Raw genomic sequence first — 13975 nt, 5'->3', positions numbered from 1 at the left:
TAATATTAATGCAGATACTTTGAAATTAGAGCTCCAGCCTGGTTGCTCTGGGTGAGGGGTTGGAAATCCCTGTGTTGCGCCGAGCCCAGGGGTTCGGAGTGGGAGCGTGGACTGTAAAGCCCTGGGAGATCCCGGCCCTCGCTGCAAACGCCCGAACGGAGCTGAGCAGACGGAGGCATATGGCCAGCTAATGTTCTCAGCACGCCTCTGCAGAAAGCCGTGAACCAATTTCTAAGACCATGAGCAAAAGCGTGTGGGTTTTATGACCCTTATTAAAACCAGCTTTTAGTTGTAAACTCCTCTTGGTCTTAATTGCTTTTAAAAAGCCCCTTTAGTGCTCATCTGCGTGTTTTGGCATCCATACAATCTTTAAATGTCTCCTGGGCCCTTTCAGATGATTTCCCTGCCTGGTGCCTTGCACAGGGGCTAAAAGGGGATGGGCTGCTCCTACTGCACGCACTCGGGAGTTGGCGTAGATGAATTTTAAATGAGCCAAGCCATGGAGGAATAAAAAGGAAATAAAATAATAGAAGGCAAAACTTTGTGTTGCGTGAAACCATCACAGAGGCTGGAGCGGGAGCCTGGTAGGGGAATTTATCCTCCAGCACTAATGTTTTATCCATGATCAGGAGGAAGCTGTGGGTTTGTTACAGCTGGCTCATGGCAGGGGCGAAGGGCCTCCCTGCGCGAGGTGGTTAAAGTCAGCATCTACTTCTCTTCTCCTGGGGGCATCCGAGCTTTGGATCTGTGCCAGACCACTTTCTGTTGCCCCTGGAGGCTTTTTCAGGCAGCCAGCTCACAATTAAACAAGCAAATGCAACTAAAATCCAAAGCAAGCATGCTTATTTGGTGCCCCTCTTCTTGCTGAATGGGAGCAGAGAAGGGCAGGCTGCTCCTGCATCCCTTGTGCAACGCAACGGGACCAACCTGGCCCAGCAATGCTTCTGGGACTCTGGGCGGTGAGGGTAGGTCAGGGGTTCCCTGGTGTTGGTGTGAGACCCTTAAGTCCTCTGGCATTTCCCTGTGGTGAAATGTTTAAATTTCCTGTGCAGCCACTAGCCCTGTAGCCCAGCAGAGTGCTTTGGCCTGAGGTCTCCACTCTTGGGAGGAGGGAGCCCCAGTGCTGCAGGATAGCCCTTTGGGCAGCCCTCGGGGCACTTGCCATGCACTAAGGATAGACTTGTGCATCTGCAGCGGATGAGATCCAAACCCACCTCGCCCCTGCTGGAGATGGGATGCCGGCAGGAGAGGCAGAGGGGAAGGCAGGTGGCTGGTACCAGGGGAGGAGAGTGTGGGCCGGGACAAGGCTGATCTCTCCCAGCTATTTGGCAGCACTGGGCCGGCTCCAGGGACTGTGGGACTGCTGAGCCCTGGCTGGGCCCTTCACTTCCGCCTCTGGCACTGCACTCATTTTTAAGCTGAAACCTAACCCTGCACAATCAGGAGGTCCTTGGCCCTGCTTGTGTGGGCCAGATAGGGGGAGCAGCGGTGCCAGCAGTCCCCCCATATCCAGCACCTGCACTTAACATCTGAGATCCCACGCCCCAAATCCCCACATACCCGCACCAAGCATCCCTGCATGCCACATCTCCACCCGGGGCATCCCTGATCCAGGCATCCCTGCAACCCCACACCCCGCCGCTCACATCCCTGCACTGCGCATCCCTGCTCGCCACATCCCACATCTCTGCATCCTGCATCCCTGTACCTTGCATCCCCACGACCTGCACCCCATATCCCTGCACCCCTGCGTCACACATCCCGCACCCCGCGTCCCACCCGGCCGAGGTAGAGCCCTGGTGCCTGGTAGGGTACCGCGGAGGCCTCACCATAGAGAGAGAGAGCACGAGCGCCCTCGAGATAAGCTCTCCCTCCCTGTCTCTCTATGATACAGCCGACTTCCGGGTGGCGCTGCAGGACGTTGCATGCTGCCATTGGCTGCCGGACCGAGGGTGGGGCAGAGGGGCGCGGCGGGGCGCCGTGTGGGCGGGGTTGCGCCAAGCGGCGGCGCTTTCCGCCTTCGCGATTGGCTGACGGGACGGGGGCGGGGCGAGTGCGGCGGCGACGGTAGCCGGCATGGGGCCGGGCGGCGCGTGCTGGCGGGGCGGCGGCGGCGTCTTGGGCGGTGAGGGGCGGCGGCGGCGGCGGCGGCGCGGCCTTCGGGGAGCGCGGCCGGGGAGGCCGCGGGGCCCGGCACTTCGAGGGAACCGTGCTCCGGGCCTTGGGCACTGGGGGCCCGGGGGGCACCTTCCTCCCTCCCGGCCTGGGGAGCGGGGCCCGGGCCCGCGGAGGACACCGGGGCTCCGGGCCGGGGCTCGGCGGTGCCTGGTGTTCCGGGGCAGGGGCCGGGGCGAGAGCACTGGGGGTCCCGCCGCCCCCCGAAGCGGGCCCAGGGGGTCCCCGTGCTATGGGGCTGCGGGGGCAGGACTGGGGGGGGCCGGCTCCCGTGGGGGGGGTGTGGGTCTCTCCGGGAGGGGCTGGGAGCGTTGGCCCCACCGGGGACGGGGGCCGGCCCGTAGGGGACCCAGGGCTGGCCCTGCATGGGAGGGTGGCCCCACGGAGAACACGGGACCAGCTTCACGTGGGGTGCTTGGAGCTGGCCCCGTGGAGGCTTAGTGTGGGCCCCCGGGGTATGGGGGCTGTGGGCAGCCCAGCTGTGGGTCAGCACTTCAGTACCGGGCACGAGAGGCCAAGCAGTGGGGCACGGGGCGAATGCGAGGGGCTGGTGTGGCCTGGGGAGTGAGGAGCGCTTTCGAGGCTGGGAAGCGTGCGGTGCTGTGCCGTGTGTGGGCTGCTGGCCTCGCTGGGGACCTGCAGGTGCCCCCTGCCCTGCCTTCGCCCTGGTCTGCAGGGACCTGGGACACCAGAGCGGGCTCAGCACAAGAAACTGCTGCCTGCCCTGGGACTCAGCAATGGACCACATGGGAATCCCAGTCTGATGCAGCTAACAGGGTTTTCTGCTATTTTTGTGGGTTATGTGAGTTAGGAAGGTGCAGGTGGCAGGTCACTGCAGGGCAGCTGACGGGTGGTAGGTCCAGACACTGCTGCTCAGCTGCCATACAACTAATGTGCTTAAAAGCCCTTTCAGCACAGTTTCTATAAGCAGGTGAAATGGCTGTGTCTCAGCCTGCCTGGATTCAGCTGGAGGAGGCAGAGCCTGTGTTGGAGTCTGGGAGAGCCTAAGAAACCATCGGGGGCTTTGCCCTAGGCATGTTCTGCTGGAAAAGCCTTGTTCTTGCCAAAAGAAGCAGAGCTGGGAGGTATCTGCTCCTACAAGCTGTAAATGCCAAGGTCACGGTCTTGGCGGAGAGCTGGAGTTGCCAGCTTTGACCTCGAGGTGTTTTGCCTCAGATATATTTTGATTGAAAAAAAAATGTTGCATTGATGGGCTAGGCTGTGCCTAGCCTGAACCGGCAAAGAGCCGTCATCTCCGTCCGGAGCGGCAGCAGCGTGGCTGAGTGTGCGATGGCCGGTGTGGGGAGATGTGCAGCTCCGGGTCGGTCTGCCCGCGGGGGTCTAGGGGAAGCGCTGCTGTTGGGGCAGCCTGACGTGCGAGTTAGCAGTTTGCACAGTATCATGTCGTCTCTGTTCTTTGCACATCCAGGTTTCAAACGGTGGCTGTCCTCGCAGGCCCTGGCTCCTCGTGTCTGTGTGGTGGGCAGCGGACCTGCAGGGTTTTACACGGCTCAGCACATCCTCAAGGTACCGGGGCTTTGACTTCCTGCACGGGAAGATTTGGGTTAGGGCTGTGACTTTTCCTGCTGTGAGACAGAGGAGGCATTTTATGCTATGTGGCTATAAGTAGCACCAGTTTCGGGACTGATTTCACGTGCTCCTAGCTAGGGCTGTGTTGCTGCAGAGGCTGCTTGCAATATGCCTGGTTCCTGCAGAGTTTTCTGGCCACTTTATTTGTAGGATCTGGGAAAGGTGTCCTCCTTTCCCCTGCCCTGCCTCTGGGTCACCCAGGCCAGAACCTGGCCTGGCTGCATTGCTATGAGTTAAGACTTAAATGATTTTTTTTTTTTTTTTTTTTTTTTTTTTTTTAGAATCAAATAAAACTGCAGATGTCTGTGTTGCTTGGACCTGCTCTTCCCTAGCGCAGGTGACATTAACAGCTTGTTAGAGGGAATATGGAGGAACTGCTTTCCTAACTCATCCTCCAGCTGAACTAGGGCAAATGGGCGATCCTCTGCTTGGTGACTGTAAATGTTAGCACTCTGGGTGATCAGAGCTCTGACTGGAAATGAGACTGGATCATGTAATTGAGCTACTGGTGCTGACCAGAGATGCAGCAGCTTAACCCAGTTATTAAACTGTGCTGTATTGTCTCTGGGATGTTTTGGAAAATAGCTCTTATTAAGCCTCAGGGACAAATTTCAGGGCTATTCAATCTCTGGGAAGAAGCTGACTCAAAATACAAGATAAAATACTTGCAGCAAAGCATTTTTCTAGAATCCCTACAAGCTCCAACCCTGAGGCAACTCAACTCAGTGGGGTCTCGGGCTCTGCACTGGGGAAATGGCTGCTGGGGGCTGGTAAACAGCACTGTGGGTCCTCCCAGCCCCGAGGGTGCTGCGCCTGGTACTTCGCATCCAGCACGTGGGGCCTCCCATGATCTCAGGAACCAGGTGGAGCCAGCTGGGCAGACAGACAGTTTGCTTCCTGGCTGTATCTAGCTGTGAGATTAGTGTTGCAGAAGGTTAGGCTGGAAGAAGGGCTGTGGGATGGGTAAGAGGATGGAGCCCCCCACTAGGCATCCTTGGTGGTGGTTAGGATCACATCTGTTCTGCCATGACTTGTGAAGCAATGGATTCAAGGTGGCAGAAGCAGGTATAGTGTCATCTTGTGTATCAAAGAGCTGTGAAGAGTCTGGAACTGGCTGTATTTTTTGCCTTACCTTCACTTGTTTCTGGCTAGAGGCTCTGGACGCACCCCTCCCTCCTGCCCCAGCAGCATGCGAGAGGTGCATGTCCCTCCTGAGAGCTGACAGGCGGCTCGTGTAGCCTTTCTGTCCTTGTTCTTCATGACTTTTCTCCTTTAGCACCATGACCTGGCACGAGTGGATATCTACGAGAAGCTGCCTGTTCCCTTTGGGCTCGTCCGTTTTGGTGTGGCACCAGATCACCCTGAAGTAAAGGTTAGTGATGGCTTCCTTCCCTCGCCCATGGCATTTGCCATCATGATGGCTGTAGGTGCGGGCCAGGCAGTCAGTGTCCTTCATGGTGCCTCACGCTAGTTTTGGTCTGGGGTATCACGCTGCAGTGGTCCTACAATGTTGCAGTCTCCTCCTTGTCCCCTCTGAGACCCAGCAAGGCCATGGCCTGGTAATATGGGACATCTGGCTTTAGGGCTCTGAATGCCAGGTCAAAACACAGGGGCTGTGTGAAGGGGAAGCGTTGCTCTGGGATAAACTCACAGCACTGTTCAGACTGGCTTAGAACAAGAAGTGCTGATGAGTTTTCTTTGCCCCAGGAAACTTTAAGCCGGGAGAATATTGTCTGCTCTCCTGCAGCTGCCGTGGCATCAGGGCAGATTCTGCATCTTGTGCTGTGCCCTAGTCTGGAAGTGCAGTTGTCTGAGCTCAGCCTGGATCCACTTTGGGTGATTGGAGATATGCAGATCTGCTTTTAGGGGTAATGCAATTTGGCTGTGTGTGTGTGTCCAGGCAAGGAGAAGTTAAACCAAAGATATATTGAAGTCGACTTGTTTCCCTTTGCATTCCAGAGGGCGTGAGTTGTGCACAGCAGTAGCTACTGTGTCTGAGCTGGGTGGAGGTGGTTGCAGGAGGAGGATACAGGAGACCCAGAGACAGCAATGTTCTGTGACAATTCCCCCATATAATCCCCTGAGGTAATCAGGCCAAAATGCCTGCATCCGTTTGATTTGAAAGCCAAGGAGTAGTTGTGTGGACGTATGGGATGTATGTGAGGTTTGGGGCAATTTCCCGCAATATAGTTGTCTGTCCTGTTACCAGGCATAGCGTTGTTGGACCTTCAAGGGAGGAAGAGGATTTTGCTGAATAGCTCCATTTGCTCAGAAGAAAAGTTTTTGGATGCTGCCCTGCCTTATCTCCTTCCTTGATGAAGAGGGTTTCTAGGAAGACTTAACACAAGAGGCTGGTGGGGGGGATCTGACAGGCAGCAGCCTTGATGGAAGGGGTTGTTTGGCAGGGCTGTGTTGCAAGTTTTACCTTTGGGAAGGAGTTTTCTCCCACAGCGGTGTTTACTTAGAGGGACTAAAAATACTAAAAGCTTCCCATTCATTCTGAGGGGGTGCAAAAAATGGATCTTTTCTGCAAGGGTGGGGGAAACTGTGCCAAGTCACAGCTGTGTTTATCTCTTGCTGAATTATCTTTGGCCATTGTTAGATAAGAGTCTCAGAATAACAGAGAGAAACGGTTTCAAGGCTGGGGAGGAAAGGGAACGGGGACCTCCTGTCTCTAGTAGACCTTGGCTTCTGGCTGCGTTTGAATGTAACCTTCTGGTGCTTGTTTGATCTCGACAGAATGTAATCAACACGTTCACGCACACGGCGCGCTCGGACCGCTGTGCCTACTACGGGAACGTCACGGTGGGCAGGGATGTCACAGTGGGAGAGCTGCAGCAGGCCTACCACGCTGTGGTGCTGGTGGGTAGCAACACCTTGCTGGGAGGTGTTGAAGCAAGAGCTGCCCTGGTTTTGCGGAGTTTGCAGGAAGGGTCTGTTGGGTTATTCCCACTGGGATCTTGAGAAGAGGGTTTGTTTAGGTAAGGTGTTTCCAGGTGCCTTATTACTGTGGTAAACTCAACCTCTCCCTAGCTTTGGGACAGCTTTGCAGCCCTGAAGTGCTTAGGAGATGTGTCCAAAGCCTCGCAGGGACCATGTATTAGAGCAGAACGTCAAATGCAGATCTCAAACTCCAGAGTAAGGAGCAGTTGTTGAGGAACCTGTTCCCTGTAATGGCCAATATCTGCCTGATGTGAATCTGTTGCCATCTCTTGAGCCCTGAGTGCTGCCCTGGGCTTGCCACATCCTGCCTAGGCCTGGGAAGGCCAGGTTTGGTGCTGGGCTCAGTACCTGGAGCAATGGTTGAGGGGATGGGTGAAGCCTCCGTGCTTGGGCTATATTTATCTACTCAGTTGAGCTTCCAGGCTGTTGGGCAAGGGTTGCCAGCTGTGTAGTGTCCTGGCAGTGGGCATTACTGGAGGGAGACATTTATGATGTGAGGTGAAACCCTGCATGCAGTGGCCCCTCTGACTGTACCTGCTTTTTCCTCAGAGTTACGGTGCTGAAGATAACCGGGTCCTGGGGATCCCAGGGGAGAATCTCTCTGGGGTTTATTCAGCCCGAGCATTTGTGGGCTGGTACAACGGGCTGCCTGAGAACAGAGATGTGAGTACAGCAGGTTTTTTTCCCTGCCTTCCTCTCCTGACCTGCATCCAGATGCATACATCCAGCTCCAGATTAAGTCCTGCCTGAAAGGCCTGCAATTGGAAAAGATTAGCAGGCACCACAGTAAATCCCTCTTAGATGATAGAAATGTGAACAATTTGCACATCAGTGAGAGCGGATTAGCTGGCTCTGTAGGTTGCCAGCACCTTTTGGACAGGCCAGATGGGAGCCCAGGGGTACACTCTGCTTTGGCCTCAGGAGGTTTTTTGGCTGGCCCTGCCAAAATAGCCACCGCTTCCAGAGATGCCATCTCAGAGGGAGGAGGAAAGGGAAACATCGGGGTGCCTGTGAGCAGCTGTGCTGTTGTGTCTCTTTGGGGAGAAGGCCAGCGTGGGGTTACCCCATCTGCGTCACTTCCGTTTGGTGAAAAGGGAGGCAAAAGGGAATTTTGACTGATGGAAGCGCATCCGAGGGGACAGACATCCTGGAAGCCTGGTGAATTCACTCGTGATTGGGCTTTTCTCTCCCTACAGCTGAAGCCTGACCTGAACTGTGAGACAGCGCTGATTCTGGGCCATGGCAATGTGGCACTGGATGTTGCCCGGATTCTCCTGTCCCCACTGGATCTTCTCAGGGTAAGTTGTGAGGGGATGCTCCAGGCTGTGAAGGCAGATTGTGGCCCAGATTTGTTCCTCACCAGGTCACTGATCTCAGCAAAATCTCTGAGAGCAACCTCTACTGAGCATGGACTTTTTGGAACCTTCTTGTCTCTGAGCTCTTTCACCAGGGAAAGATAGTGGCCCACAGTCTGTAAGGTATGAACTGAGGCTGTGGCCTGGCCAGCCAGTGGTAACACTGTGGAACTCTGTGGATTGCTGGCTTTTAGCATGTTAATATCCAAACTGGGGTGCTGGAATCCCAAATGGTTCACAGCTGAGCTTTATCCCCTCCTTTCCTGTGAGAAACAAAGGAAAAGATGCTCGGCCTCTTCCATCATCAAACTAGAAGCTTCTCCTGTTGGGATTTTTCTTCTGCTGTAGCTCAGGGTAGAAGCCTGACTCTTGCTGGTAGCACTGGATGCACTGGTTGCTGTGTGCAGGACCAAGCTGGCGGACCTCTCTCACTGCTGTGCTCCCTATGGACAGCTGAGAGCTGTTTGGCACCAGCTGCTCCATACTGCTGCTGCCCTAGATGTTAGCAGCAAAGGCTCTCCCTCCTGGAGAACTGCCACAGGGTTCATTACAGCTGTGCAACAACTTCCTGGATTAATGACTAAATTAATGACTAATGAATGTCTAAAAAAAATTAAAAGGGTGACTTTGCCAACCTCTTAGGGGTGTAAATGGTTAAACCCGGCTGGGGAGCAGTGCTGCAAAGGGCATGGTGCTGGAAAAGAGCATGCAGGCCATTTCCTGCTAAGGGTGTTGGTCTGGGATGGCTTATCCTGGTTACCTGGTGTCCCTCCCATCCTGTCTTCACTGGGAAAGACCCTCAAATAATCTAGATACAGGCACATGACTGAAATAGAGCGTGGGGTTGATACAAGATATGAACCATCAGTCGAGTACTGGTGATGCTTGTATTTGTGCTCCGAGCTGTCAGGGAGGTGGGGGACAGGCCGTGATTTTTTTTTTTTTTTAGCTGCAGTCTCTGTTGAGTTTCACTCAAGTGCCTGTATATCATGAGACTAGAAGTTACTCGAGAGCAACTGCAGGCACCCCAAAACCAAGGTCACTGGAGAAGTCTTTGCTCTTTTAGCCCTAAGATTATGCCTGCCTGCAGAAGATCCCCTTGATACAATCTCATGGGGTGTTGGCTCCTTACCTCTCCTGCTTTACGGCCTCTTCCTTTTAATTTTGAGGGAATAGCTGTTCAAATAGCTCTGTGCAAAGCAAGATGATTTGTTTTCCCTCCCACCCCGGTCTCCCTTCATGTACAGCCTGATTTTCTGCTGGTTTTCTCCTTTAGAGGCTGTACCTTTCCCCAGCTTCCTCCAGATCTGCTCTGGTCCCACTCTCCTGTCGTGCGTCTGTGTCTTGCAGAAGACTGACATCACTGACAGCTCCTTGGCAGCTCTTGCCTGCAGCAAGGTGAAGCGTGTGTGGCTGGTTGGGAGGAGGGGACCTCTCCAAGTTGCTTTCACCATCAAGGTAAGGCGAGTGTGTGAGCTGGGGGTACTGGAGGCAGCTATATTCCTGATGAACCCCAAGTTTCCCTTTCACAGTGGGGGGAGAGTCTGTCAATGGGCAGGTAAACCTGGGTGTCCTAGTTCCTGTACCCAGTTGCAGACTCTTGGCCTGGACCGCCAGGGGAGAGGAGCCTGGTGGACAGCCTCTCTCCACTGGATGTAATATCTTCCTGCCCACAATTCTCAGGAGCTGCGGGAGATGATAAACTTGCCTGGTACCAGACCTGTCTTGGACCCTGCTGATTTCACAGGCCTTGGAAATGCTGTTAAAGGTAAGATAACATGCCGTGTTCCTCCGGACAGGGACTCGCCTTGGCAGACAGGCATCCAGGAGGGTTTTGGAGATGCTCAAAAAGTGCAGGGTGAACCCAGAATCCTTGCTTTCCTTCCCCACCCAGTTGCTGAAGAGCAACAGAACCGGACTGTGACTTCCCTCTCCTCCTTGGATTGACGTTCTGGTCCCTAGCTGCTCTTGCAATCACCAGATTCCCCTGCCCATCTTTATTTCATAGATCAGAGACTCTTGCCCTGTGTGGCCTTAACGTGTGGCACATGAGAGCCAGCTGGCCATGGTGTGGCTTGTCCTCGGGATGATAGGAGAGAGATCAGAAAGGCAAGAGGACAGCCCCTTTCTCCCTGATGTATGCTGCCTTGCTATTTGGGTGTAATTGCTCTCTGAGTGATGTGGGCAGGAGGCTGGGGAAGGATGGGGAAACCTATCAAGGGACGTCCCAGGGCTGTTGATTTAAGAGCGTCCTTCAGACCTAAAAAGGGAAGGCTGAGTTCAGGGGTGTCCAGAGACTCTCTCCTCCACGAGCTGCTGCCTCTAAGCACTAGCAAGACAGCAAAACTGTAGGCTTTGATTTGTGTCTCCCACTGGCCTCAAGCCTCAGGAGCTCTCCTGGTCACTGACACGCTGTTTGTCATCTCAAAGGCACTGGACTGCTGTCTGCCTGACAAACTCTAGAAAGGTACTCGCACAGCAGTAAAAACTGCCTCGGCATGGCCTCGGCTCCACACCAAGTGGCTTTTGTTGAGGTTTCTGTTCTGAAGGTCTCTCTTTGCTCTTAGATGCCCCCAGGCCTAGGAGGCGGCTGACTGAGCTGATGATCAAAACAGCCTTGGAGAAGCCAGAGGAGAAGATGCTGGTGGCACGCGTGGCGACAGCACAGGCAGCGCCTGCCCGGGAGTGGGGCTTGAGGTTCCAGCGCAGCCCCCGAGAGGTGCTGCCCACTGCTGACGGGACGCGAGCGAGGGGTGTCCGTGTGGCCCTGACCCGGCTGGAGGTACGAGCTCAGGGGGACCCTTCTGTGGCGCTGGCCTGGCCCAAGCAGGGCTGGAGGATTGGGCAGGAAGCTGTTGCATCCCTGCAGCCTTTGGGAGCCCGCACTGATCCAGAAGGAGCTTTATTGTCCCTAGCTAATTGGAAGGGCTGATGGCAGGTCTCCTGGGGAAACTGATGCCACCTGCAAGAGCCTTTCCCTTTCTAAAGGGAGATCTGCACTGCAGCTGCAGGAAGGCCTTTAGCAAATACCCAGGGGTGAAGGATGCTGAAGGGACCAGAGGAGACTGCTGCTCTGCATTCAGTGACTGGTGGTCAGCAGCCTCTTCCTCCCTCTCGCAGGGCTCGGGTGACTCTGCCAAAGCCATCCCCACTGGAGAGGTGGAGGAGCTTGAGTGCGGACTGGTCCTCAGCAGCATTGGCTACCGGAGCCTGCCCCTGGATCCGGCTGTACCCTTCGACCCTCAGCGCGGTGTTATCCCCAACAGCTTGGGCAGAGTGGAGGGTGCTCCAGGTTTGTATCCGCAGGGATGTGTGTGGGGTGCATATTGAGCACAGCTGGCAGCTTGTGGGGTTTGAGGCGAAAAACCCTGTTCACCGAGAGCACTGATGCAGGTGGTCGTGTCAGGTGGTGAAAACTGAGGAAATGATCTGCACCGGTCAGACTCCGTAAGACTTGTACCATTCCCAGCTCACATTAGGGACTTCTGTTTTTGCTGCAGACAGTGCTGAAGGATGTGGTTGTTTTACTAGGCCTTCAAGCCTGTAACTAAAATGATACAGCCCAAACGGCTGTTTAGTGCTAGCCTGAAGTGACAAATTCCTGTGTCAGCGCTGTCAGAGGACTGCACTCAGTCCTCACCAAAGAGGTGGATTCTTCCACCGCCCACAGCTTGAAGTGGCACCCAGGGCTGGGAGAGGGCAGGAGCCTGGAGCCAGGAGGGTTTGTGACCATGGAGCCTGGCTGCTTGCTGTGCCTGTGCAGGTCTGTACTGCAGCGGGTGGGTGAAGAGAGGACCCACTGGCGTCATTATCACCACCATGAATGACAGCTTTGACACTGCCCAATCTGTGCTAGAGGATCTCCAGGCAGGCGTGCTGGACGTGTCTACCTCCAAAGAAGGCTCTGGGGCCGTGGGCAGCATCCTACGCAGCCGAGGTCAGTGAGTGTGTTGGGGGGGTCTCCACAGCAGCCAGCATAAAGGTATGATACAGCCAAATTCCTCGTGGATCTGGGTAATCCTGGGTCAGCGAGTCACACATGCTGCTTTTGGGAGTGCAGCCTGAACCAAGGAAGTGTGTCGTGCTGCTGTGTTACTGCTCCAAAGTGCAGGGAGCAGTGGGGCTTGAATTTGCTTAAAATCAGTGTCATTGCTAAGGTTAATGACCACTTTCTGGGAAGGACCGTTAAAAGAAGTGCAGGCCTTGGGTAAAAATGTCATTGTCAGCTCTTAGACAGCGAGCTATTGCTCTTGAATGGTTTTCTTAGCAATCCTTCTAGGCAAATTTGAGGGAAGATTAAAATGCCCAGGAGAGTCATTTGCTGTTGCTGGGTTTAAAGGCATTCAATTAAAGTGTGTGTTTGCCTCTTTACTGTCCAAGGTTTAACAGTGAACTGGAAGCATTTTGTCCCCTAAGGTGGTGCTATGCTTGTTGTTACGGCTTGCAAAGGTCTGACTAATCAGATTTGACTCGAACTCGCAATCTTTCCCCTCGTGGTGGTAAAAATTATTATTCCTATGTGATGCTGAAGTCTGACACCGTGTCGGAAAAAGGCCAGGGTTTGCTTTGCACATGAGGTCCCTGCTAATGGGAAGGTGAGGCTGAACTCATTCTTACTTGGTTAACGTCTCCCTCCTGTCTCTCACTGTTACCCCAGGTGTCCGTCCCGTCTCCTTCTCGGACTGGGAGAAGATAGATGCTGCCGAAGTGGCAAGGGGAAAAGCTGCTGGCAAACCACGGGAGAAGATAGTGGATCCTGAGGAGATGCTGCGGCTGATCGGTCACTAAAGCAGCAGCGATGGGAAAGCGGCGCTGATCCATCGAGTAGCCTCCTGGGGCAATGCCAGCGAGTTACAGGCAGGGGCCAAGAGAGCAGGGCTGGCATCTGGAACTGATGGTCAGTCTAGGGAAGGTGTGTGACACTTGAGGCACTCTGGTAACAAGCTGCAAGGGACTCTGGATTCCCAAAGTGAGTGTGTAGTAACAAAAACAAAAAACAAAACCACCCACGTCTGAGGCTGCTGGCTGGCCCCACATCTCTGCAGCTGGCTCCTGGAGGCGATTCTTGTTGTCATTTGAGTCCTTTGTGCGTTAGCTTATTAGCTGGAACAGGCGAAGGGAGATTTGCTTGTCGCAGGAGTCTCGGTCAGAGATGTTCCCCATGGCAAGCAGCATAGTGAAACTTCCCTGTGTCTTGCTGCCTCCCCTTTAAGCCTCAAGCCAAGTAACTTCCTTACCTTGTTGTTTCTGCCTGGGCTCTGAACAAATGTATGTGTGTTTTTCTTTTAATAATAACTGTTTTTAAATAAACCCTTCCAGAAAAGCCAGACTGGACCTGCCACTTGAGTCTGACTTCTTTGTCTGTGACTGTCTTAATCTTTGAAGCAGCCAGCAAGTGCCGTGTGTCTCGTGTAGCGTGTCCCGAGACAAACCAGCTCCCCTTGCGCGGGGTGGGACTGTTTGCTTGCTGCCTGCTGCGAGCTCTAAACAGACGAGGGTGTTAATTTGCTTTCTGCCTTCCACGATCAGAACCTGAGCAGAGCTTGGGCCTTAGCTGGTGGGGTGCAATGGGATAACAAGTGTGTAACTGCTTTGTTCCAGATCGTGAAGGATCCTGTGTATGCTGCTGCCTGCCAGCCTCGACTTGGGCACGCAGGGCCTTTCACTTCATTTCACTTTTCTTGTCCTGTGTGTTTTGAAGCTTATTAAATGCTCCTCGTAGCCCAAATTGACTGTGGTGACGGTGTCAGGTTTTAAGCCAGATTATAAACCGTGAGCTGTAATCTCCTCTTTATCTGTAGTGCAGGGGCAGCATCAGGGCGGCCCTCTCCCCTTGCAGTCCTGCCACCCACGCTGTCCCTGACCCGCAGCAATCGCCTTGGGAGCTCAGCGAGCACCACAGGATTGAAACA

General features: G+C 54.4%; 1 protein-coding gene across 2 annotated transcripts; it reads left to right on the top strand.

The window, feature by feature from the left end:
- The first annotated feature begins 2066 nt into the window (after window positions 1-2066).
- FDXR (ferredoxin reductase) lies at window positions 2067-13404 on the top strand. Of its 2 annotated transcripts, XM_062591970.1 has the most exons (12): window positions 2067-2125; window positions 3605-3702; window positions 5042-5137; window positions 6505-6627; window positions 7258-7371; window positions 7905-8006; window positions 9414-9521; window positions 9747-9831; window positions 10631-10845; window positions 11184-11355; window positions 11827-12000; window positions 12721-13404. In XM_062591970.1, exons 1-12 carry the CDS (start codon window positions 2077-2079, stop codon window positions 12849-12851), a joined length of 1467 nt encoding a protein of 488 aa, XP_062447954.1. In that variant the 5' UTR covers window positions 2067-2076; the 3' UTR covers window positions 12852-13404. The 2 variants fall into 2 exon arrangements, with proteins under 2 accessions (XP_062447954.1, XP_062447955.1); XM_062591971.1 differs by lacking the exon at window positions 6505-6627.
- The last annotated feature ends 571 nt before the right edge of the window (window positions 13405-13975 follow it).

The sequence above is a fragment of the Rhea pennata genome, chromosome 19, assembly GCF_028389875.1.
Source record: "Rhea pennata isolate bPtePen1 chromosome 19, bPtePen1.pri, whole genome shotgun sequence".
In the NCBI taxonomy this organism is placed as follows: domain Eukaryota; kingdom Metazoa; phylum Chordata; class Aves; order Rheiformes; family Rheidae; genus Rhea; species Rhea pennata.
Note: the sequence above shows the minus strand (reverse complement) of the source record. Positions and strands in the feature narration are given on the sequence as shown.